Source organism: Ipomoea nil, unplaced genomic scaffold (assembly GCF_001879475.1).
Source record: "Ipomoea nil cultivar Tokyo-kokei standard unplaced genomic scaffold, Asagao_1.1 scaffold0256, whole genome shotgun sequence".
Taxonomy (NCBI): Eukaryota; Viridiplantae; Streptophyta; class Magnoliopsida; order Solanales; family Convolvulaceae; genus Ipomoea; species Ipomoea nil.
In genome coordinates this window covers 376,412-400,111 of record NW_017616684.1, presented here as the reverse complement: position 1 = coordinate 400,111, position 23,700 = coordinate 376,412, and the positions used below count along the sequence as shown (strand labels likewise).

General features: G+C 32.5%; 2 protein-coding genes and 2 non-coding genes across 4 annotated transcripts; 2 read left to right on the top strand and 2 right to left on the bottom strand.

The window, feature by feature from the left end:
- Positions 1 to 3,961: 3,961 nt before the first annotated feature.
- On the bottom strand, positions 3,962 to 4,033 carry TRNAQ-UUG. The gene has a single exon. It is a non-coding gene; the product is annotated as a tRNA-Gln (tRNA).
- Positions 4,034 to 10,800: 6,767 nt separating this feature from the next.
- LOC109146986 (dnaJ homolog subfamily B member 13-like) lies at positions 10,801 to 12,470 on the top strand. Its single transcript, XM_019294636.1, has 2 exons — positions 10,801 to 10,820; positions 11,729 to 12,470. Exons 1-2 carry the CDS (start codon positions 10,801 to 10,803, stop codon positions 12,468 to 12,470), a joined length of 762 nt encoding a protein of 253 aa, XP_019150181.1.
- Positions 12,471 to 14,629: 2,159 nt separating this feature from the next.
- On the top strand, positions 14,630 to 14,701 carry TRNAQ-UUG. The gene has a single exon. It is a non-coding gene; the product is annotated as a tRNA-Gln (tRNA).
- Positions 14,702 to 20,758: 6,057 nt separating this feature from the next.
- Positions 20,759 to 22,657, bottom strand: LOC109146956 (CBL-interacting serine/threonine-protein kinase 6-like). The gene has a single exon (XM_019294609.1). It carries the CDS (start codon positions 22,328 to 22,330, stop codon positions 21,047 to 21,049), a length of 1,284 nt encoding a protein of 427 aa, XP_019150154.1. The 5' UTR covers positions 22,331 to 22,657; the 3' UTR covers positions 20,759 to 21,046.
- Between the last annotated feature and the right edge of the window lie 1,043 nt (positions 22,658 to 23,700).

Below are 23,700 nucleotides of genomic sequence, written 5' to 3'. Positions count from 1 at the left end.
TTATAACATCGAATATTATATAATGCAATTGAAGAATTGAGTTGTATCGACTGTATTTTCTGATGTTATGATTGTTACCATTGCTTGAATTCGATGAAATAATTGCTCAATTAATAGCCAATGTGTAAATGTACGCATCCGGTGTTGAAACTTTAGAGATTTTATATATCAGTGTTTATGATTTGTATTAAGTAGCAAATTTGCTCGTTGTCTAGCAACTAAGTTATATAAATCATTTGCTATCATAATTTATTTGTATGGAAGATATATTTTCTGTGTAGATATATACCAATTTTGTCATCTTCGCATAAAAAGAAAACATAATATCACTGGTTGGAATTACACATTATTAAAAACCTCTTTGTAGACGACATTGGTAGTAGCAACATAATCTTGTCCATCCTCGTCCAGAGCTAACACCTTCAGAGCTCAGGCCATCAGGATGGGTGACTCAGTAAAAATTCACATACAATTGACCATTGACCATTGCCCATTGCGTTACTATTTTCTTTGGAAAATCAATGAGCTCGGATCCATATGTATCCCATATAATACATATACTATAGTTAATCCGTTTACTTTTTGAAATAGTTAATCGGGGATCATTTAGAATTTTGAGTCAAATAGTAATATTCATTTTCTTTTTCAATTGGATTAATTTATGTGTCATTTTTAATCATAGTCAATTATTTTTTTAATACATATCAATTAGTTAATTATTAATAACAGATTGTTTTTAATATTTTCACTCAATTATTAATAATAGATTCTTTTTCCAATTTATCAATACTATTATTAATCCGTTACATTTTCGAAATAATTAATTGGGATCATTTTTAATTTTCAGTCAATTATTAATATTTATTTTTTTTTTTTAAATTATCATATAATTAACATAGTCATACAATAACGTAGTAACAATCTTATCTGTGCAAAGTATTCTCAAATTAGTTTGCCCATTGCAGGACTATTTTCTTCAAAAATCAATGAATTCAGATCTATATGTATCCCATACAATACCTATATTATAGTTAATATTTTTTCTATTCGAAATAGTTAATCAGGGATCATTTTTAATTTCCAGCCAATTATTAATATTCATTTCATTTTTCAATTGGTATAATTTCCGTGCCACTTTTTTTTTTGTCTCAGTCAATTATTATTTTGTTACTACATATCAATTAATTAATATTAATAATAGATTAATTTTTTAATATTTCCAATCAATTATTAATAATAGATTCATTTTTCAATTTATCTATATTATTGTTTGAGCGCTCTGGCCATTTCCTTTCATTTGAATCAATTTGTGATCATTTTTAATTTTTAATTAAGTACGTAGTATTAATATTCGGTTTCTTTACCAATTGACTTAATTTCCGTGCCATTTTTATTCTCAGTCAATTATTTGTTTTAATACATATTAATTAGTTAATTATTAATAACAAATTTATTTTAAATATTTTCAGTCAATTATTAATAACAGATACTTTTTCCAATTTACCTATACTATAGTTAATCTGTTTCCTTTTCGAAATAGTTAATATGGAGATCATTTTTAATTTCCAGACAATTATTAATATTCATTTCTTTTTTGAATTGGCCTAATTTCCGTGTCATTTATATTCTCAGTCAATTATTTTTTTAATACATATCAATTAGTTATTAATTATTAATAACATTTTTTTAAAAATATTTTCAATCAAATATTAATAATAGATTCATTTTCCAATTTACATATACTATTGTTTGGGCAGTCTGGCCATTTCCTTTTTCATTTCGATTAATTTGGGATCATTTTTAATTTTCAGTCAATTGTTAATATTCACTTTATCTTTCACTCGTGCGATGCACGGAATGAATTTGTTATAATATATTAATAATATTTGGATCGATATACAATTATTTATATTATTACATCAAATACAGAGTATTATATAATGCAATTGAAGATATGGTTTGGATCGTTTATGTTTCTTGATATTATCATTGCTTGAATTCGAGCAAGTAATTGCTCAAATTAATAGTTAATGTGTAGATGTACGCATGCGGCAGTGCTGTAACTTTAGAGATTTTTATATATCATTGTTTATGATTTTTATAAATTGGGCAAATGTTCCCATTTTCTAGACAAAAATAGCAAGAGAGTGGTCTATGTTCCGCAATAACATAACATGTGCACCGACCTTTAATGTCAATGTGATTATGAAGACCCGACAATTTCAAACTATTTAAGAATTCAAGAGTGTGTGCTTCTGATAGATTTTCACTGTCTGATTCTTCCTTACACAAAGAGTCACAACTTAAATATATTCGTCCTTCTACATTATTCATGTCGCACATGTACTGATTAATTTGATCAACTACATCTAAAGTCGGTGTAGGGATCGCTTGTCCTTCGAGCTGCGACTCATCAAGCATGTCATATCTCGAGCTTGGGAATGTGTTTTCCACTATAGTTGCTATGGGATCGTGTCCACCTTTGAACAAAAACTGTGTCGGAATATCAATCTCAAATGAACAATTGTTTACAACCTTTGCAATCCCATCTCCGATGTCTGCAATCCATTTTGAAAACCAATCAACCGTCTATATATCTTTCTCTGAAGCTAAGGTCCATAGTCTTAAGTTCTTGGTGAGTCTTAATACCTTGCAATTTGTCCATTGGTATGAAGAATTAATATTTGCTCTGACAACTACTGGTCTTGTTGCTTTCGGAATAACAGGTAGGTTATATCTAAAATTGCCGCCCAAAACTATTGTCTTTCCACCAAAAGTCTTTTCAGCACTATCCGGTATGGCGAACCTCAATAGATCCCTCATGGTTTTGTCCAAAGCCTCAAAATAGTGTTTGTGCGTCATCAGTGCTTCATCCCATATTATCAATTTGCTCATTATTATAAGCTCAGCAAGGTCACTGCCTTGCGATATATTGCACGTGGAATCTTCGTTCAAAGAGAGTGGTATAGCAAATCAAGAATGCGTTATCCTGACTCCCGGCAAGAGCAAAGATGATATTCCATCGGAAGCAACATTAAAAACAATATCACCCATGCTCCTTACATATATATAACCATAATAATTACCATAATAATTACACCAAAAAATAGAAATTATAATTTATTTACTTCTCATAATATTATACCTTAAGCATAAAAAAATTATAGATTATTATAAAATTAATTGTAATAATTATAAAAAAAAAAATCGACAACCCATGATTAATTGTATAATTATATATCCAGCGACCCATGAACTTGTAATCCTTACTTCACCTATAGAAACTAAAGTTAACAGAATGGAATGCTCCAAATTGAAAAGTCAAGCTCCAAATTGCTCTTCCTCAATAATCTTCTGTTTTCGTCTTGGTGATGGAGTGCTGAGTTTTGAGCTATATTTATAGGTGATTTAGGAGTGTTTGAGTACAACAGGAAAGTAAGAAACAATATATTCTTCTATTAGGAATTGTATTATTTTACAATACTATAGGACTATTTTGGACGTTATAGTGTAGATTTTAGATGTATCTTTTATACAATATTTATATTTGATACAAATTTTTGAACAACTATTATTTATATATAAAAATTACTTGCTTCAAATTCCTGATTCGTGGCATCGTTTCCTCAACGATTTTGGACCCAAGTCCACAACATAATTTGATTTTTCTTGATTCGTGGCACCGTTTCCTCAACAATTTTAGACCCAAGTCCACAACATAATTTGCCTTAAAATTTGGCCTTAATTAATGATTTTTCTTGATTCATGGCACCGTTTCCTCAACAATTTTAGACCCAAATCCACAACATAATTTGCCTTAATTAATGGATGAGGAAAGTCCACAACATAATTTGCCTTAAAATTTGGCCTTAATTAATGATTTTTCTTGATTCGTGGCACCGTTTTAGACCCAAATCCACAACATAATTTGCCTTAATTAATGGATGAGGAAATACAACACAAGTCCCACCAGGAGTTGAACCCAGGTCACTGGATTCAAAGTCCAGAGTGCTAACCACTACACCATGGAACCACTATACAAGGTGGATCGGTTAAGAGAGCATGCATGACATGGAGTTCAAAAGAGCGTTTGCAAGATCATCTAATTTAAGCCAGGAAGTCTTCAGGGAAGATACGTTGAAAGACAGATCAAATGGAAGAGGCAGACGGATTCCCCAGTGTTGCTTAATGTTGAAGGTTCCGTTAGAGGAGAAGACTCAATTGCTGGAGGAGGTGCAGTCCTTAGAGACAAAGAAGGCAGATGGATCGACCATCTCCGAACAAAGGAGATCCTTATTAATAATGCTAACAATAATCCGTAGACACTCACAACAAAAGGTCAGCGAAACAACACATCATGTTGTTTATGCGCTTGCACGGGCAGCTCTTTCATTATCTACCCTTAGTGTTTGGGATGTTTCTACACCCATTTATATTGCTGATTTACTATAATTTATGCAGCAGCTAGTTTTTTTCAAAAAAAAAAAAAGGATTATGATGCTTAATTATAATCATTAGGCCTATTATTCAAACTAGTTTTTTTTACGCGTTGCGCGATTGGGATAATGCCCAATGTTTTTTTTTAAATAAGTACTTTAAAGTATATTAAGACAAGATTATATTGAAATTGTTCATGCATAGATAATTGAAGGTTGAATTTGCGTATTTAAATAGGTAATTCTTCTTGCAAAGGTTGAGTCCCCAACCCCAAGGGCCCCCCACATTCCGACCCGACAGAGCATTGTGGGAAGTTGTAAATCACGGTGACTCAATGGTTCAGCAGACAGGACCAAATGCCGTTGCGAACAAGGAATCTACCCACTTTGGACATAATTCCCGCACTGCCGCCGCCGAGGTTCAAACCTTGGTCTCTTCTCCCAAATACTGCCCACTAAACCATTGAGCTAAGCCCGTGCGGGTTAAATAGGTAATTCTAAGTTTACAAATGCAAGATAATATAGTCAAAATTGATTATAATTGTCAATAAAATAATTGTATAGGTATGGTTGAAACCAAATACGGGACATAAGGGAGAACAAATAAAAATTAGGGCATAAAATATTAAATATATACTAATATTGTTTGAGGAGGTTTCGACATTAGGATTTGTGGTTAAGTTCTATTAAGACTTTAATATTAGAATTAGATTAATGGTGTAATTATAATTCTATATTAGACGTTAATATTAGAATTAGACTAACGGTGAATTAACGGTATTTAACGGAAAAGTTAAATGGATAATCATATAATTAAGGATAAATTAGAAAAACATTAAAAAAAATTAAAACCTGAACAATTTGAACCATTCATTTGATTTAATAATTTGACGGTCATTTTTTCTACCCAATGTTAATAATTAAATAAATTCTTTGGTCAAATCCGCTAATATAATCCGCTAACTACTGATTGTCAAACAAGGACATTGCAAGGTAGTTCTCACTTCAATTTGTTGTGTGATTTGAATACTCTCTTTGTCACAAAATCTCTCAAAGTAGTTAATATGGTTGACTTTAATTAATTATATATATTTTTTTTTTAATTTTTTCATGGTATTAATAAAATATTCAAATAATCAGTTGTTATACAGGGCAAATTTTATTATGGACCATGGTCTATGTAGCAACATGGACCATAAAGCATGTGGAGCGTTATGCTGCGGAACCGTACCCACCTTACAAGGTGAGCACGGTTCCAAACAACGCCGTTTTCATGTGGCTGAGTAATGGGGCCGTTAGTGGCACTATTATCCTCAATAATTTTTATACTGTAGATTTATAATTTCTATACTGTACATTCATAATTTCTAAACCTTATATTCATAATTTAAATACAGTAAATTCATAATTTTTATACAATAGATCAGATTCATAATTTCTATACTGCAGATTCATAATATCTGTACTATAGATTCATAATTTCTAAACTGTATAGTTATCAAATTATGAACATATAGTCATGTGACAATAATTTAGACTAGCGTTATTACAAAGTTGCAAATATTTATTTTAGTGACAAGAAAATCAATCTCTCATATATTATTTTGCATTTATATACTTTAAATTACCGATTTAAATAAACAAATTCAATATTTATTTACCTATGCATGAACATCTCTGATATAATATTGCATTGATATACTTTGAAATACTTATATAAAAATAATCATTGGGTATTATTTCATTCGCACAAAGCGCATAAAATAACTAGTATTCATAATATATGTTTAACAATTATGTCAACTCTAATCGGGATGTGGTTCGAACCTAAGACATTTCTTATATAAATTAATGAGTATGTTAAAAATAATAAATAGTTAACGGAATATTCCGTTACTAAAGTTTATACTAACGGAATAAGGGAAGAAAATAATATAATAGAGGGTAAATAAAGAAAATCATTAAAAAATACTAAAATCAAAATAAATGAACCATTCATTTTAAGAAACAACTACTACCGACATTTTTTTGTTCCAGTTAAGGGCCTAACATTATTGACTCTTATTAGATTTGTATTTGTATATGTATAGATTTGTAGATGTTAAGAGTTTATGTGTATTTATGTTAAGAGTTTATGTGTATTATGTTAAGAGTTAATGTGTATTATGTTAACTAGTTCTTTTACGCGCTTTGCGCGACGCCCAATAATTATTTTTAAATAAGTATTTCAAAGTATATCAATGCAATATTATATCGCAAATGTTCATGCATAGGTAAATAAATATTGAATTTGTTTATTTAAAGTATATAAATACAAGATAATATATGAGAGATTGATTATATTGTTACTAAAATAAATGTTTTAAACTTTGTAATAACGTTAGTCTAAATACTTAGGGGGGTGTATTCAATCAAGATTTTTAAAGAGTTTCAAAGACTTTTAAAGTGATGGATTTTTAATGACTTTTGTAGAGATTTTGTAGACTTTCATAGAATCTTTTAAACTTTCATCAACTTTGTAAGAGTCTTTAAAAATTCATAGGACAAACATTTATAGACTTTTAAAAACTTTTTCATATTAAAAAGTCTACAAAAGTCATTAAAACTCTAAATTGAATACACCCTTACAAACATTTCATAACTTTTATTAATATACTATTTATAATTTTTTTACAAAAATATATTTTTATAAACCATTAAATACTCTCCTCAGGTGCCCACAATGCATAATTTCCATTAAATTTATTTTTACCTTTACTCTTTTCTTGATCCCCCATTACTATAAAACAAATAAGAATCTCTCAAAAAATTCAACTTAACACAAATACATATATTAATAATTAATGAACAATAATAACATAAAATTATGTTAATTATATAAAACGAATTTGTAAAAATTTGAGTATATTAATTCTACTGGTTGCTTTCAAAAAAAAATTCTACTGATTGTAACAAAAATTTATAGAAGATTTCTGTTGCGAACAGCAGCATAACACCAGATTTAAGCAGATTTAAAATATGCTGCGAACAGTAGCAAGCTGCTGCTGTTCGCAGCATGTTCGCTGCTGCGAACAGAATTAAGAAAAGCAAAACAAAATTGCATAAATAAAAATAATAATAAATTATAAAGTATAGTATTGTGAAAAGTTTGAAACGTACCGTAAAATTTGGTAGAAATTGATGAAGAATTTGTCTGGTTTAAATAGAGAAAAAAGTCTGTAGAGAAAATTGAAAAGTTTGGGGTTGGAGGGTCGGATTTCATCTATTTATATTAATGAAGAAAAAGTCTACAGAAATCCTATTCTGATAGAGTCTATGAAAGTTGATAAATATTTGAATACCAGTAGACTTTTAAAGACTCTATAAAAGTCTGAAATGAATACCAGTATACTTTTAAAGACTTCTGAAAAGTCTGAATCGAATACCGGTAAACTTTTAAAGAGTCTTTAAAAGTCTAAATTGAATACCCCCAAACTTTGAAAGTCAGTAAAATTCTTTAAAACTCTTTAAAAGTCTGGATTGAATACACCCCCCTTAGTCTAAAAACGATAGTCTAAATAAATACTACTTTTGGTTTAAATTCCTCTAATTCTTCTTAAATTTTTTTTTGGTAGCATTGTCATTGTCTTCATCTTCTGTACATGTCCTTTTTTTTTTTTTATTGGTAGTGTGTCATGTGAAATTGGGTTACTGGTGGTAGCATAAATGGATTCATCGTGCAATGAGATTATGGTGTAGAAAGCTTTAGATTTACCTTGTTGTGTATATGATGGGATCTTAGTTATACTATTAACTCTTTATCTTACAAGCACCTATTGATATTTGGTAGTGGTAGTTTTTCCCTACATATTTCATTCATTGTGAAATGTGTGTCGTAGGTTATCATGTGAAAATATTGAACAAAATATTAATATTTATTATATTTGTATAAAATACTTGGTAAATAAATATTTATATAACATATTTTGTATTATAACTTTGATATTTAATTACAAGATAATGTAAAAAGAATACAATTGACAATGTATTGAATATAATAAATTATTAAATTTGAAGGTAATGAATCTTTGAATGGTAGAAAATAAAGATAATAAAACTAATGAAATTATCTCTTTTAAATTTTTTATAATGATTTTTTTTTTAAATAAAGGCATTATAGACATCTAAAATTCTAAATTAATTAAATGCATATGTTTTTTTTTTTTTTGTTGTAGCTACAAATTTATTTAATTTAATAAGAGTAATAAAGTGGCGTACATACTTTTCATCAACAATAATGAAATCATTGATTTTTTTTTTTAATTTACATTCGTTGTTAAGACAAACTGTTTTGAGAGTTTGTCAATGACAATTGTTACAATTCTTGTCAATAGAAGATGATAATAAATAATTCAAAATATATAGTTACAATAGATATTATTATAATGATATAATAAAAATTAATTTACAAATTTCTTTAGAAGTTTTAATGCATTGATAAAATTCTGATGTGTAAACTTGTTCAATTGGAGCCAATGGGATGTCAACATTGTCAAATTCTTTGGAAAATGGTCCTACCATTTTAAAGTTCAGGTGTAATTGTATTTATGATCAACAACTTTGTAGTTAGATCGCACAGGTCTGGCAATGTTGTAAGAACAATTTTGTCCGATAAAAAAATAATAGTATAATATTTGTAAAGTAATGTACAATAGTACCATTATAAAAATACATACAAAAATATTAATACCATAACTACCTAAATCATACCAGTAATGCAAAAGTAAAATAGAAATATTAAATTTTGTTCTGATCTAAATAATCAAAAGAAGATTAACTAAATGAAATTAAATGCATAAAAATTAAATGATTTTTAAAGTTATAGATTTATAATCTTTGATGTTTAACTTTGAATGTTATGTATTTAGTCGGACTAATTATTTGACCAAAGTTTATTTAAATTTTATATTATATATATTTTTAATACATTATAACATATCCGTAGTATATGTTTAACAATTATGCCAACTCTAATTGGGATGAGGTTCAAACCTATGACCTTTCTTATAGAAATTAATGAGTAAGTTAAAAAATAATAAATAGTTAACAGAATATTCCGTTACTAAAGTTTATACTAACGGAATTTAGGTTATTTAAGCGAAGAAAATAATATAATAGAGGGTAAATAAGGGAAATCATTTAAAAATACTAAAATCAAAATAATATGAACCATTCATTTTAAGAAACAATACTACCGACATTTTTTTTTGTTCCAGTTAAGGGCCTAACATTATTGGCTATTATTAAAATTGTAGATGTAGATTGTAGTTAGATAGTTTATGTGTATTATGTTAAAAATTTTTGTGTATTCTACTATACAATTCCGTACATACGAAACAGGAAATTTTTTAGGGCGTACAATTCATTGTGGGACCTGGTGCACAGTATAACGATTGGTTTATTAACAATCATTATTGTGTGGACCATGGTTAACACAAGTTGTGTGGACCATATTTTGTATACTGTAAAATAATGTACATTCAATACAAAAATAATGTATATTCAGTACAAAAATAATGTACATTGTATTCAGGGGATGTACATTATTTTTGTACTGAGTGTACATTATATTGTATAATGTACATTCAGTACAAAACTAATTTATATTTAGTATATTAAAATTTTACTTTTTATTATGATCCACATAACATTGTGTGGACCATGGTCCACACAATAATTTGCCGTTTATTAAGGATTGGGCTTGTTAGAGGCAGTCTAGATTTATTATTAGAGGGGACAACTTTTAATGGCAATTTATATCATGCACTACGGCGCACATAGCAATGTGCGCCCAGGCACAAAACACGCGCGTTTCATGCTGACGTCATACTGACATCACTTCGTCCATCCGAACAGACCAAACCTTATTATGTGTATTCAGTTAAAATTTTATGTGTATTGAGTTATGAGTTTATATGTATTCAGTTAAGAGGTTATGTGTATTATGTTAACCAAACACATTATGTGTATTCAGTTAAAAGTTTATGTGTATTGTGTTATGAGTTTATGTGTATTCAGTTAAAAATTTATGTGTATTATGTTAACCAAACCCATTATGTGTATTCAGTTAAAAGTTTATGTGTATTATGTGTTTTTTTGTTATGAGTTTATGTGCATTCGAAACAGAAGATTTTTTTTTAACAACTTAACAAAACGACGTCGTCTTGGGAGGCACGGGGTGCATAGTGTTATGTGCGCCCTGGTGCATCAATTGACTTTTAATATTCACAAAGCGATTTATCTATATATTTCTCCTATATTCTCGTTATTCTAACCCTGCCATTGCCTGCCGCTGACCGCACAACCAACAAAGAAGAAGAAGGTGATGGCGGTGGATTACTACAAGCAGGGACGGAGGTAAGTGTATGTTTAGGGGGGGGCCTTGGCCCCCCTCTCCCACCCCAAAATTTTTTAATATTATATATGTATTAAATTTTTTTTTAAAAATATTATATAGAATTTTAAAATTTTGTTGTTTTTTCAAAATATTTGGCTCCCCTCCACTTAATTAATCTTACAGGTAAAGTTATAAATTTTTTCATCTTCTCAACTTTTTCAGTTCTCTCCTATTTCAAATTATGTATTCCATATATTGTTGACTCACATTCAAATTAAATTTCATTTAACCTACTTACTAGTTTCTCTGCGTAGAACCATGCATATATGCGGCATATACGTTATAATAAGATAATTTGTCATTAACAAAATCTATGCATATTTTTCAAGTTAATTTTTATTTTTTATTTTTATTTATAACTACTTGTTTGGTTAATTTTTGTTTCATATTCTATTGTTTATCTTAAATAATTGTTTTGTTTGATTCTAAATCATGGATATCAAGTGCATTTGTTTGATTAATTATGTAAATTTGTGGTTGTGTGATAAATTTTGTATTTAATTTAAAATGCATAATAATGTAACAATTGTGTAGTATATGTATTTGAGAAAACAATTGCTATTATGTTATGTTGTGAAGAGGGTTTTTCAAGAAATAATCAATAGTCTTTTAAAACATGCGTGAATGTTTTCATTCTTTCAACCGTACAATGCAAAGTAATGTGCATTGAAAAGCATATTGCAAAATAATTTAATATAGATTCAATTATAAATAATTTATTCTAAACTTTATTGAATTTGTAATGTAATGATTATTTTGAGATATGTTAACGGGATATCAATGTATTTAATTTAGTACTTCAATCGTAGTTCGGCCCCCAGCATTGTTCCGTCCTGGCTCCGTCCCTGACTACCAGATATTGCAGGTGGGATAGGAATGCAAAAGATGAAGAATTGAAGAAAGCTTACAGAAATATGGTTATGAAGTGGCACCCTGATAAGAACCCCAAGAGAAAGAAAGAAGCTGCTGAGGCCAAATTCAAGCAGATTTGTGAAGCTTACGGTGTTTTAAGTGACCCGCGGAAGAGGGCAGTCTATGATCAACATAGAAGGAAAGGAGCGCCAGTTGAAACAAAGTTGGGTTGTCGCCTAGAGGAACTCTACAAGGGAACCCACAAAAAGATAAAAATCTCGAGGGAGATAATAGGTGATGAAAGTGGGGCAAGAAGGGTGGTAGAAGAGATCTTAACCATCCCAATCAAACCCGGTTTGAAGAAGGGAACAAAAGTCACATTCCCAGAGAAAGGGAACGAAGACCCAAATGTGATTCCTGCAGATATTGTGTTCATAATTGAGGAGAAACCACACAGCATGTTCACCAGAGAACGCAATGATCTAATCATGGTACAGAAAGTATCGCTGGCTGAAGCGTTAGCAGGCTATACAGTCCATTTGACGACGCTGGATGGGAGAAACTTGACAGTGCCTATCAACAGCATCATACACCCGAACTATGAAGAGGTGGTGGCAAGCGAAGGGATGCCGATACTTAAAGATCCCTCAAAGAGAGGCAATTTGAGGATCAAGTTCAACATCGAATTCCCAACTGGATTGACACCAGAGCACAAGGCTGGACTCAAGGAAATCCTTGCTTCCTAGCTAATCCTCAGAATTGAAGATAACATACATCCTATCTATCTCTTCCCCCTGTGATGCTGGCTTTCAAGTTCCATTATATATATCCATTGAATGCATGCAAAGATTTAGTACAGTTTTCAAAACTTGCTTTAATTTATTGCTAAGGATTTAGTCTTGTCTATTCACATATCAAAGCTGTGGTTGTGGTTTGTAAACCTGCTGTTTTACAAACATTATGCCATTATTTTCTCAGTATTTTGGAGGCTAAACTGAAAGTGCAAGTTAATTAGATACCATCAGCTGATGTTTTGGCAAAATTAGGTCCTTTCTGCGGCACATGGAAGCTGATAATAAAACCAATTTGACATACCTACTATCACTGCATTATTGTGATTATTGCAATTTTTACTATTCTACATAATTATATCACTTTAGGGTGGTTGGAAAATTGAAGATTTCCAACGGTAGATCTTCTATAAATTTTGAAGTCTCTTGTAGAACTTGATGACGACAGTGTATATCTTTTTGAATACTTCATATCTTGTTAAAATATCTTGATCTTTGTCAGTAATTGATTTTGAACTTGAGCATTCTATCTATTTGTAGTTGCATTTCGAATTTGTCGGTTGGAGGGAAAACAATTTGAATTACCCACTCGACAATAAAATAATATGTTTGAATTTGACAAGTGTAGAAGGCCTCTAACAACTACTTTAATTTCAACTTGTCTTTTAAGTTCATCTTAATGTGACTTTCAATGCTTCTTTCTTGAAAAGGCAAGTATCTATCTTGGATACTGTACCAATGTTTAAAAGTAGTAAGGATCTAGTAGAGAATGTTGGTTAAGATGTAAAGTTGTTTATCATCATTGTTTGTTATAAGCTTTACTACTTTATCTGATCTAAAGTTTTCTTGTGGCCTTGAAAAGTCTTGTTGTGGTCAAGTTTTATTGTATGTATAAATTGTGCTACTCCACATATGTTTACGACTTTGCATAGTATACCATAGTCTTTGAATTGTTTTATTCAAAGAATTTATGCACAACAACTTCTTGCTGCTATGTATTCAAGTTCAGTTATGTTGTACTTGTAGGAATAGATTTTTGTGATACTTTAGTATTGCTATAATGAAACTAGTGTATGAAAATGAAACTAAAACACATAGCACATTATTGTGAAATGAAACTGTAGTATAATTAAAATCATATTTTAGTATTTTTATAATGAAATTAGTCTGGGTGAAAAATGACACTAATTTAGAGCCATATAGTAATATATATTGTCAAATGAACCTTAAATTAAAATAATACTTCAGCATTACTATAATTAAAATAGTATTTGTGGAAAAAGAGCTCATTTATAATGTATATCGTCAAATGAAATTGTAATGAAAGTACAATGATACTTTGATATTGTTATAATGAATTTCTCCAAACCGGGATACAAGCTATATCATTTTCTACCATAGCTCCTCTGCCCCATGCAAATCCATCCGGCTTGTCTGGATTCCAGTGAACAACAAATACTCTTTGTTGATTAAGAGTTCTACTACATAGACTTACTCCCTCATTTATACTTTTTGAGGTGGCAAATTAGGATTGGTTATTTTCATCATGTGCGTTCACAGAAAAATGTCTATATCAAGAACATGTGAGAAGAAGTATAAGTTGGGAGTTTAAAATGAGAGTACACCAAGTATTTTCCGTTGATTAATTGCAGTGCCAGATCAGACAGCAGCCCTTTCAACTTATGCCATTTCCACCCAGATGTCACATCCCAGTAGTCAGCCACATAAAGAAATAGATCGTCAGGAGGAATTAAGCTAAGGTGATGGTCTCCTCCTTCATGGGATGATATATAGCCTATCCACCAATCTAACCAAAACAATGTTAGTTGACCTTCCATTCTTAATCACCTGCTTTCTTGTACCTTCCGATCAGCTTCCAGGAGGTTGTTGGCGCGGAAGGAGAACGAACAACGTAACCCTCGCTCGATCCATCTGCCTTCTTTGTCTCTAAGGACGTACCGCACCTCCTCCAGTAATTGAGTCTTCTCCTCTAAAGGAACCATCTACATTAAGAACCACCTGGGGAATCCGTCTGCCTCTTCCATTTCATTTGTCTTTCAAACGCTCTTCTGACCTCCATGTCAGGCTCTCTTAACCAATCCACCTTGTGTAGTGGTTCCATGGTGTAGTGGTTAGCACTCTGGACTTTGAATCCAGCGACCTGGGTTCAACTCCCGGTGGGACCTGTATTGTAGTCCCACATCCATTAATTGAGGTCTAAAATTGCTAAGGAAATGGTGCTGTTTTCCTCATCCATTTATGACAAAATACCAGCAAGAATAAGTCTTAACTATTATTTGTAGATTATCAAACTCCTCGGTTAACATCAATAAGATATAAGGCTTTCAAAGAAGATTTTGTTCACTTAGAAGTAGAGATTGAAGCACAGCTGAAGCCTATTTTTGTTGATTTTCTTTGGTGCGTAACAATTTGAAGAAATAATCATATTTATTTTTATCAGATTTTGGGGTGTTTGGAAAATTTAGTTGTTAGCTGATAGTTGATTACTTGCAAAATGATTTTCTCAAAAAGTTTATCAAAAAACATGTTTTGAGCAACTTTTGAATTTTATCATTCTTCCAAAAGGCTGAACCCCAACTCTAAGGGCACTTTTAAATTTTATCATTTTAGAGCAATAAGCTGTTATAAAAGTTAATTAATCACACACTTATATTGATTGTTTAACCAAGTCAAACAGCTAATAGTGGTCAAATATCTCAAAATTGACTGATAAGCTAACTATGTTACCAAACACGCCATTTATGTTGCATGAGATGAAATTATCTTGTGGATGTTAGGGAACATAGGATATTTTGAGCTGATTTTGGGGTTTGGAATTTTTTTAATTTTATTTATTTATTTTTTTGGAGAAGAAGAATTAGTAGCAATGAAAGGCAGGAATACTCACAACAACAATTCAGATTAACTCTTCTTTTCTCTGTAAACAATTTCCTACATAATGTATTACTATGTTTTATTTTTTCAATTCAAGGATAAATTGAAGTTTAAATTCTATTAAGATTTATTTAGCTTAATTTCTTTTACTTATATTATTTATATATCCTCCATTATATATATCTAAATTATTGCTTTATTGACTATTGCAAAAGGCCCTTTGTTGGGTTGTCAAGATATATATTAAATTTATATTTAGAATTTTGAATCCGTAATTGTTTAATTGTTTTAAAACTAGTAGCACAATTTGATTATGTTAACTTTGTTAGCCTGATTTAATAGTGAAAAACTATTCTGAAAATAAAAATATGGACTTAGTAAATTTCGGTATGTTACAAAATCCATTCCAACATCTATCATCAAAAGCAATGAAGAAAAAGAAAAAGAGACAAACAGAGTATAGAAAATCAAATTACACTAGAACGTAAAGAATAAGGAAATAACATATCGACATCATATATAAGCGCAGTTTAGAAACCACATATTATATTCTACAGGGCAAACACCCTAAGGTGATAGCCAAATTCACTATAGCATATATATTTAAGATATAAGATTTAAAAGGACTAATTTACACAATTGTAGAAACACATCTACCAATTATAACCCTAACCTAGTATCACTATATATACGATAACTTAGAACACACAAGATTTCTCCTTTCTAAACTAGGTACCTGAAAATTCCTCAAGCTCTATTATCTCTCTGGATGTTGAATTTTTTTGCTCTAAATGTTTTGCTGATCTTCTCCAATTAAATAGACATCTTCTTTATTCACAATTTTTGTTGAATTGAGATCTTATTCACAATCCATATTCCATAGGATATCTAGTATAGTTTTGCTTTGAATTATATATCTATTAAAACCTGTTTAAATTAAGATATATATTTCATATTGTAAGTAATATATAAAATATTACACATACAGACACATCATTAAGTCTTTAACTTTAATCCTTACCTCGATTCGTGACATGTATCATTTTATCTACTTGAATCTGATTATCAACTAAACAAACATGCCCTATTAGAATTTATAAATAAAAAAATATAAAACATTCGCCGGTATTGTTTGACGTACTCGTTATCACTTATCATTCATACTTTCAATAGCAACAACCTACAAATATCTTGTGCTAAGGCATCATGCCTCTTTACTTAATACAAGATAAGCTTACTTCATAAACTTATCAGTCTTACAATTCTTTGATTAATTATAACCATCAATATACCTATAAATTCTGTTATAATATACCTATAAATTCTTTAGAGTCATTAAAACGGGCTTAGCCCGTTCCACGCCGCCTAAAAGACAGGACGAGTTTTTAATCTTATGGTCTGTATTTTAGTAGGCTTTTTAGCTCGTCTTGTCAAAATGATGGGCCGATGGGGGCTCGCCAAGCCCGTCTAATATGTATATATTATTAATATTAGTACATATATATACACCATTTTATATAATTATATATAAATATATGTTTATTTATTTATTCATATTGAAAAAAAAAGTATTAGTAAATAGTACATTGTATAAATTATTTGTTATTGGTTTATAAATTAAAATATTATATATTTGATTATTTATTAGGACTTATTAGCTTTTATTTTTTAGTACTATTGACTCAACCTATATTCAATCAATGCCTCCAAGATTTCAAATCTATGACCTCTCAATTTGGGAGAGCCACAGTTATGCCGCTTGCAGTCGTTATATCGTGGACCATGATCCACAAAGCTTTGTTGATCATGGTCCAAAAACGGTGTCGTTTCTTTAATTAAAGAAACGGTTGTCGTTACATTAACGGAGCATGTATTTTTGGTGTGTTAATTACAAAATGAAATTACAGTGTATCTAAAATGAAATTGTCTCACATATTGTTTTTATATTATCAAAAAAAATTGTAATTGAATTGAAATAAAATTGTGGTAGTGTTGAAATGAAACTGCAATGTATATATATAAAATGAAACAATAACAGTTTCACATATTTGAGTGTATATTGTCAAATGAAACTGTAGTTATATCCAAATGATACTGTAGTTGTGTTGTAATGAAACTATAGTGTATATAAAATGAAACTGAATAACAGTTTCACATATTTGAGTGTATAATGTCGAATGAAACTGTAATTATATCGAAATGAAACTGTAGTTGTGTTGAAATGAAACTGCAATGTATATAAAAAGAAACTGTATGTTATACAAACAGAGCTACTTTATACGGAACGGTGTGAAATGGGTGCCATTTTTTTTTTATTAAAAAAAAAAATGGCGCAGTTTTAAACCATGATACACGGTATAATTTGTCTGCCACTTGACCACAAACAAAAACAATCATTATTTTAGATCAATTATATATATGTGGGGATATAATATACTGTCAAAAACAATCAAATTTAGACACCTATTAATTATTGAAATCAATTTTTTTAATTACAACTAATTGACCCTCCATCTTCGTCCATTTTGAAATGCCGCACATAATTTATTAATAAATAGTAATATTTAAATGCCACCTGGGATCAAAATATCTTCCCCCATTGGAGAATGTTTGGTCGAGCATTTCTAGCCTCACTTCTTATTTAATAGAGTTTGCCCACTTAGGGGAATTTATTAATTAATTAATCTTAACCAAAATGTTTAATGGCATTGTTTTTGTTGGCGTATAAACTTGGGAGCGGTAGGTACTAGGTGACATTAATCATTCGAATTAATTATCATTAATCATTCGAATTAATTATCATTAATTATTTGAAATAATTAATATTAACCAAATGGCTGACGCCATTGTTTTTGGTGGATTAGGTAATACGGATGTTAGAGCATGCCAATAAGGAAATTTTGGATAGTTTTTGGTGGATTAGGTAATACTTATACTTGTAATACACCTTGCAAGGTGGATCCAGGTCCACAACATAATTTGCCAGAAAAAAGATATATTGAGTTATTACAGAAAAATCTAGTTTTTGGAAGAAAAGTGAACCTCACTAAAAAAAATAAAAAGCATCAAATTCTTCTAGTGCGTGAAGCACACTAGAAGCACCCAATCGAACGCGTGCACTTCAGGCGTTAACATAGCTTTTTTCTTTCTTTTTTTTCCCTGAAAATTGATTTTTTTTTCTTCCCTTCTTCTCTCTTATTTGGCATCTTAAAATTTATACAAAAATCAAACTATTGAGGATGCTCTTAGAACATAAGACGGTATGGTTATAAGTATATACTTGACAAAAAAAAAAAAAAAAAAAAATCTCTTATCAGTAACTCTTGCCCTCTTGGTAGATAGGAACGAACTCAGTTTATAGCCCACTGAAATGCCAATATAACAGTTTTGCTTTAGCAAGCAATTTGCAGACAGTGACAACCGAAACAATCTGCCATTTTCTTGTGCCACTTGTGCAATCCTAGTCTATCACACAATACCATTCGGCCCCAGTTTCACCAATCAAATGATGTTCATCACCAAACACCAAAAAGGGGTAATGGTAGGAAGGGGATGGTTCCTTCAAATTCATTGGATAAGGCGTCAATAGGGGTAATCCCACCTAGGATTACAATAGATTCATACTTGTAATCATAAGGTTATGAGTTCAAATTCTTTTTCCCTTGATTGAGCCGGTCAGCTATGAATAACCTAAGTTGATTTACTTTCTCGCGGTCCTTTACCAACTAAGGCCACAAGACGGGTTTACCTACACCCGAAAGGGCGTCGATAATATGCAACCACCAGCAATCATTTTCTAGAATATCAAGGGAATAAAGAAAATTAACTACCTCAATTTTTCTTTTTGGCTTAAGGTCCTACCCACAGGATTATTCTCCGTACAATCGTTATGTTGTGCAACAGTTTGCACCACGGTTGCGAACGACGCCGTTCCACTATGGTGGAGTAACGGTGTCGTTAGTGGCACCGTTTAACTCCACCAATCAATTTTTTTTTTAAAGTGTCAAATTGGCCCCCTTAAGTCGAGTGGATAGTGCAATTGGATTTCCTAAGTGAAAAAAGCTTCATTCAGGTCCCCTAAACCTGTAAAATTGTTCAAGTCCAAGTTGACTTGTTTATCACGTTAAATGCATACGGTGTTGACACGTGTCCTTATTTTATTTTTTATTAAAAATATTATTTATTATAAATTAATTATAATAATAATAATAATAATTTAAAAAAATTAAAAAAAAAAAAACAGCCACGGCCGACGAAAGAAGACGGCCATGACCGTCTTCTAGAGCTAGACGAGGGCTACGGCCTTCGCCGCCACCCTCATTCCAGACGGAGGGGAGTAGACGTTCCAGTCCCCTCAATCTGGAACGAGGGCGGCGGCGAAGGCCGTAGCCCTCGTCCAGATCTAGAAGACGGCCATGGCCGTCTTCCTTCGTTGGCCATGGCCGTCTTCCTTAAAAAGTCGTGGCCGGACGGCCACGACTGTCCATGAAGAAGGAAGACAGCCACCGGCTGTCCACGCCGGACAGCCGGTGGCTTTATTTTTTTTTTTTTTTTATTTGCCTTCTTCATATATTGGGTCCTAGTATACGAGAAAACCTATGCTCACACCAAAAAAAAGAAGTTTGAATGATACCAGGGGTCCTATATACTCTGCCCAACAAGATTTCAAGCAATAAGACATAAGAAAGTTAGGATACATGCATATGCATGTGCAAAGATGGGCAGCCACCTACCTAATAGCACCAAGGAGAAAGCTGTTGCCAAGAAGACCAAATCACTTACGCATATGTAATACATTCAAGAAAGTGATGTAAAGTTGTAAATCAAGCAACTTTTTTTATCAGTCAGTGAGGAAGATAAGAATGATATTGCATACTTATCAATAAAAACATAATAGAAGAACAAAACCATATCTGCTGAGTCACTGAGTTACGGTGAAATACAGAGAATGAACATTGACAAGGCTCCTTTCAAATCATCTACAAGTGTTTACACTTGGAAGCACAACAATTAGGAGAAGTTTAGTAAAAGTAAAAAAGGATTGCATCCACAAATTCCAACCACTCATTGAAGGGCAATCATATATGGTGTAATATATTTCAGAAATGCACCTAAAATGATTCAAACAAATCATGATCATATAGCATACCATCTATGTCTATCCTTGATGGTCTTATTCTTGAGCATATAATATAGTCTCACAATTAAGTTCAATGTCCTTAAAGATTAGGTGATGAATATTATTTGATAATCACACCATCACCTACCAAAACCAAGTTACAACACAATCATTACAATAATACAATGTTAGTACAAACTTGTAAAAATGTAACATGAACAAGAACAAGTATTCTGCAAATTGTGAAATATATACAGATTTGATTCAACAACAATAGTGTTCATGTCCACAATACACAAATCACACCAATACAAACCTACAAGTTTGCAAACTGCAATGGATGGGCACAAGAAAAGCTAATGGGATCAAGAATAAGCCTAAACTGATTCACATTTGATACATACCAATTCATTTCAACTAAAAAAGAGTAAAACTAGAAGCAGACAATCTAAATTCATCCTGCAAAGCAAGAACCTTGAATCCACACCTGAGATTCGGAGCCATAACTAGTATTTACTCAAGTAGAGGGAGAGGTCCAAACGATGTCCTTAAGCGCTGGTCTAAGCTCTTTGCTGCAGAACTGATTGTATTCGAGAGTATCGCCACTAGCCTTCTTCACCTCCACAACTAAGAATGAAGGAGAGAAGGCAAATAAATCTGCAGAAATTCCAAGCTTCCCTTTCCTCCCACTCTCTTGACCCTGCAACCTAACACTAGAATCACTCTTCTTTATGCTAAAATTACTTGTTTTTGCCAGTTCTTCAAGCCTGGAAATCACACTGCTAGCGGGCTTAGTAGTGGCGAATCTTAGATCCTCCTTCTCCATCTTCTTCTTCTTCTCCTCAAACAGCGGGCTCAGATCGAACCCCTGAGACAAGGAGATGATATGGAAAGCATTCAAGGATTCCATTTCCTTAGTTTTCCCCAAACAACCTTCATCTTCCACAGTAAACTCTTCCTCTTCCTTGCTCCTTAAAGCCCTGGGGACAGATTTCTTGAACCAGGGAGAATCCATAATCTTGGAAATGGAGATTCTCGAATTCGGATTCGGATCCAGCATCTTGGTGATCAATTTCCTAGCGTCTGATGAAAACCAGGGCGGGCATTTGAAATCCCCCCTGTAAATTTTCCGGTACATGGCTACCACGTTTTCATCTTGGAAGGGCAAAAATCCGGCCAAGAGCACATACAGAATCACCCCACAAGACCATATATCAACCTTCGCCCCATCGTAGCCCTTCTTCCCGATCACCTCCGGCGCGACGTACGCCGGCGTCCCGCACGTGGTGTGCAGCAAGCCGTCCTGGCGGAGGTGATCGGAGAACGCGCTAAGCCCGAAATCCGTTACCTTCAAGTTCCCATCGTCGTCCAGCAACAGATTCTCCGGCTTCAAGTCCCTGTGGTAAACCCCGCGGCTGTGGCAGAAATCAACCGCGGAAATCAACTGCTGGAAGTAATTCCTCGCCAATTCCTCGCGTAACCGCCCCTTTGAGATCTTCGCGAACAGCTCGCCGCCGCGGACGAGCTCCATGGCGAAGTAAATCTTCGTCTTGCTCGCCATGACCTCGTAGAGTTCGACGATGTTGTGGTGCTTCACCATACTCATGACGGAGATTTCGCGCTTTATCTGTTCCATCATCCCGGCCTTCACCACCTTCTCCTTCCCCACGACCTTCATCGCCGAGCTCTTCCCCGTGTGCACGTTCCGCGCGTGGTACACCTTCGCGAAGGTTCCATGGCCTAGAAACCGCCCCAGCTCGTATTTCCCGTGCAAAACACTGCATTTTTCCTCGGCCGCCATTTCAGATTCCAATTTTGAATTTTTTTCCTTCTCTATTCGTTACTCCTTTCAAAGCTAATTTGAGTGTTTAATTTTGGGAACAATAAAAGGCTATAAAACAGAGGATTAGGAGATGTAGGAAGCAAAATAGATTGTAGGTATTCACCCGTCTTCGACGTGTTTCCGGTGACAATTCCTGCCGCCGATGTGCGGTAGTTTGTGGGGTCTCCCGGCGCCGACGAGCGGGTTAGCAACCGGAAAATATTTCATCTCTCTGCATTCCCTAGTGGGGGCCACTGAACACAAAGAAGGAAACTTTTTTTTTTCTTCCTCTTTAGGGACTTGGTGTTAAATTTATAGCCTGTTCAGGGATAAACATGTCAAATTACTTGTCTCAATCCGAGTGTAGAGTGTTGCATATCATGCTGCCGAGACGGGCGATACTTTTTTTTTTTTTTTTTTTAAATAAAGGACGTAGCCATATATTAATGAATGAAATGAGCAATAGAGTCAGGAGATACGGAGTTTCAAAATATAGAGTGTTTCTGATCAAAAGTTATCGAAGATAATGTATGCGCATGTAAATTAACAAACTTAGAAATAACATGTAACGAACAATGATTAAATAAAGATAAAGACGTCCTACATTGATCTATAACGACACCAACATAGGATCGAATAACCGTGGGAGCCTGGAGTAAAGAGTTCCGTAGCTGTGAGCAGTCCGTTAAAAGATCCACATCCATCACATCTCGTTCTCTGAGTCAAGATAATGCTTTTTTGCACGCAAGTGCTTCAGCCATAAGTGGTGATAAACATCCCGATAGATGTCCATTCGTGGCGGCCAAAAAGGTTCCGATTTGCGAGAGGAGAACCGCGCCGTAGGTGGCTTCTCCGGTGGATGGCCAAAAACCTGCGTCTACATAGCATTTCGGCATAGTCAGCGCTGTGGTCGAGACCGGTTCCGCTGCCGACTGCCGAGGATGCTGGCGGTGGACCTGTGCATACAAGCTCATGGCAGCAGCAGCTCGTCGCCATACCTGTACGTTTCTTTAAGTAGCGACTAAATCAGGAGTGGACTCCATATATATTTTACCACAAAATAGCCACTCAAAATTGTCATTTTAGCTAAAAATTTTAACAATTATATTTTATTCATATGGGTCTTGTTAGGTAAAATAGTTAGTCTATCAGTAAATTTTAGTTTATTTGATCACTATTAATTGTTTGACTTGAGTTAAAAAATTAATATAAATGTTTGGTCAATTAGCTTTTTGTAACTCTAAAATGTTAAAATTCAAAAATCTAGTCAAAATAATTTTTTCAATTAACTTTTTGAGAAAAGAAATGATACCAAACATCTATCAACTAACAATTAATTTATCAAATAC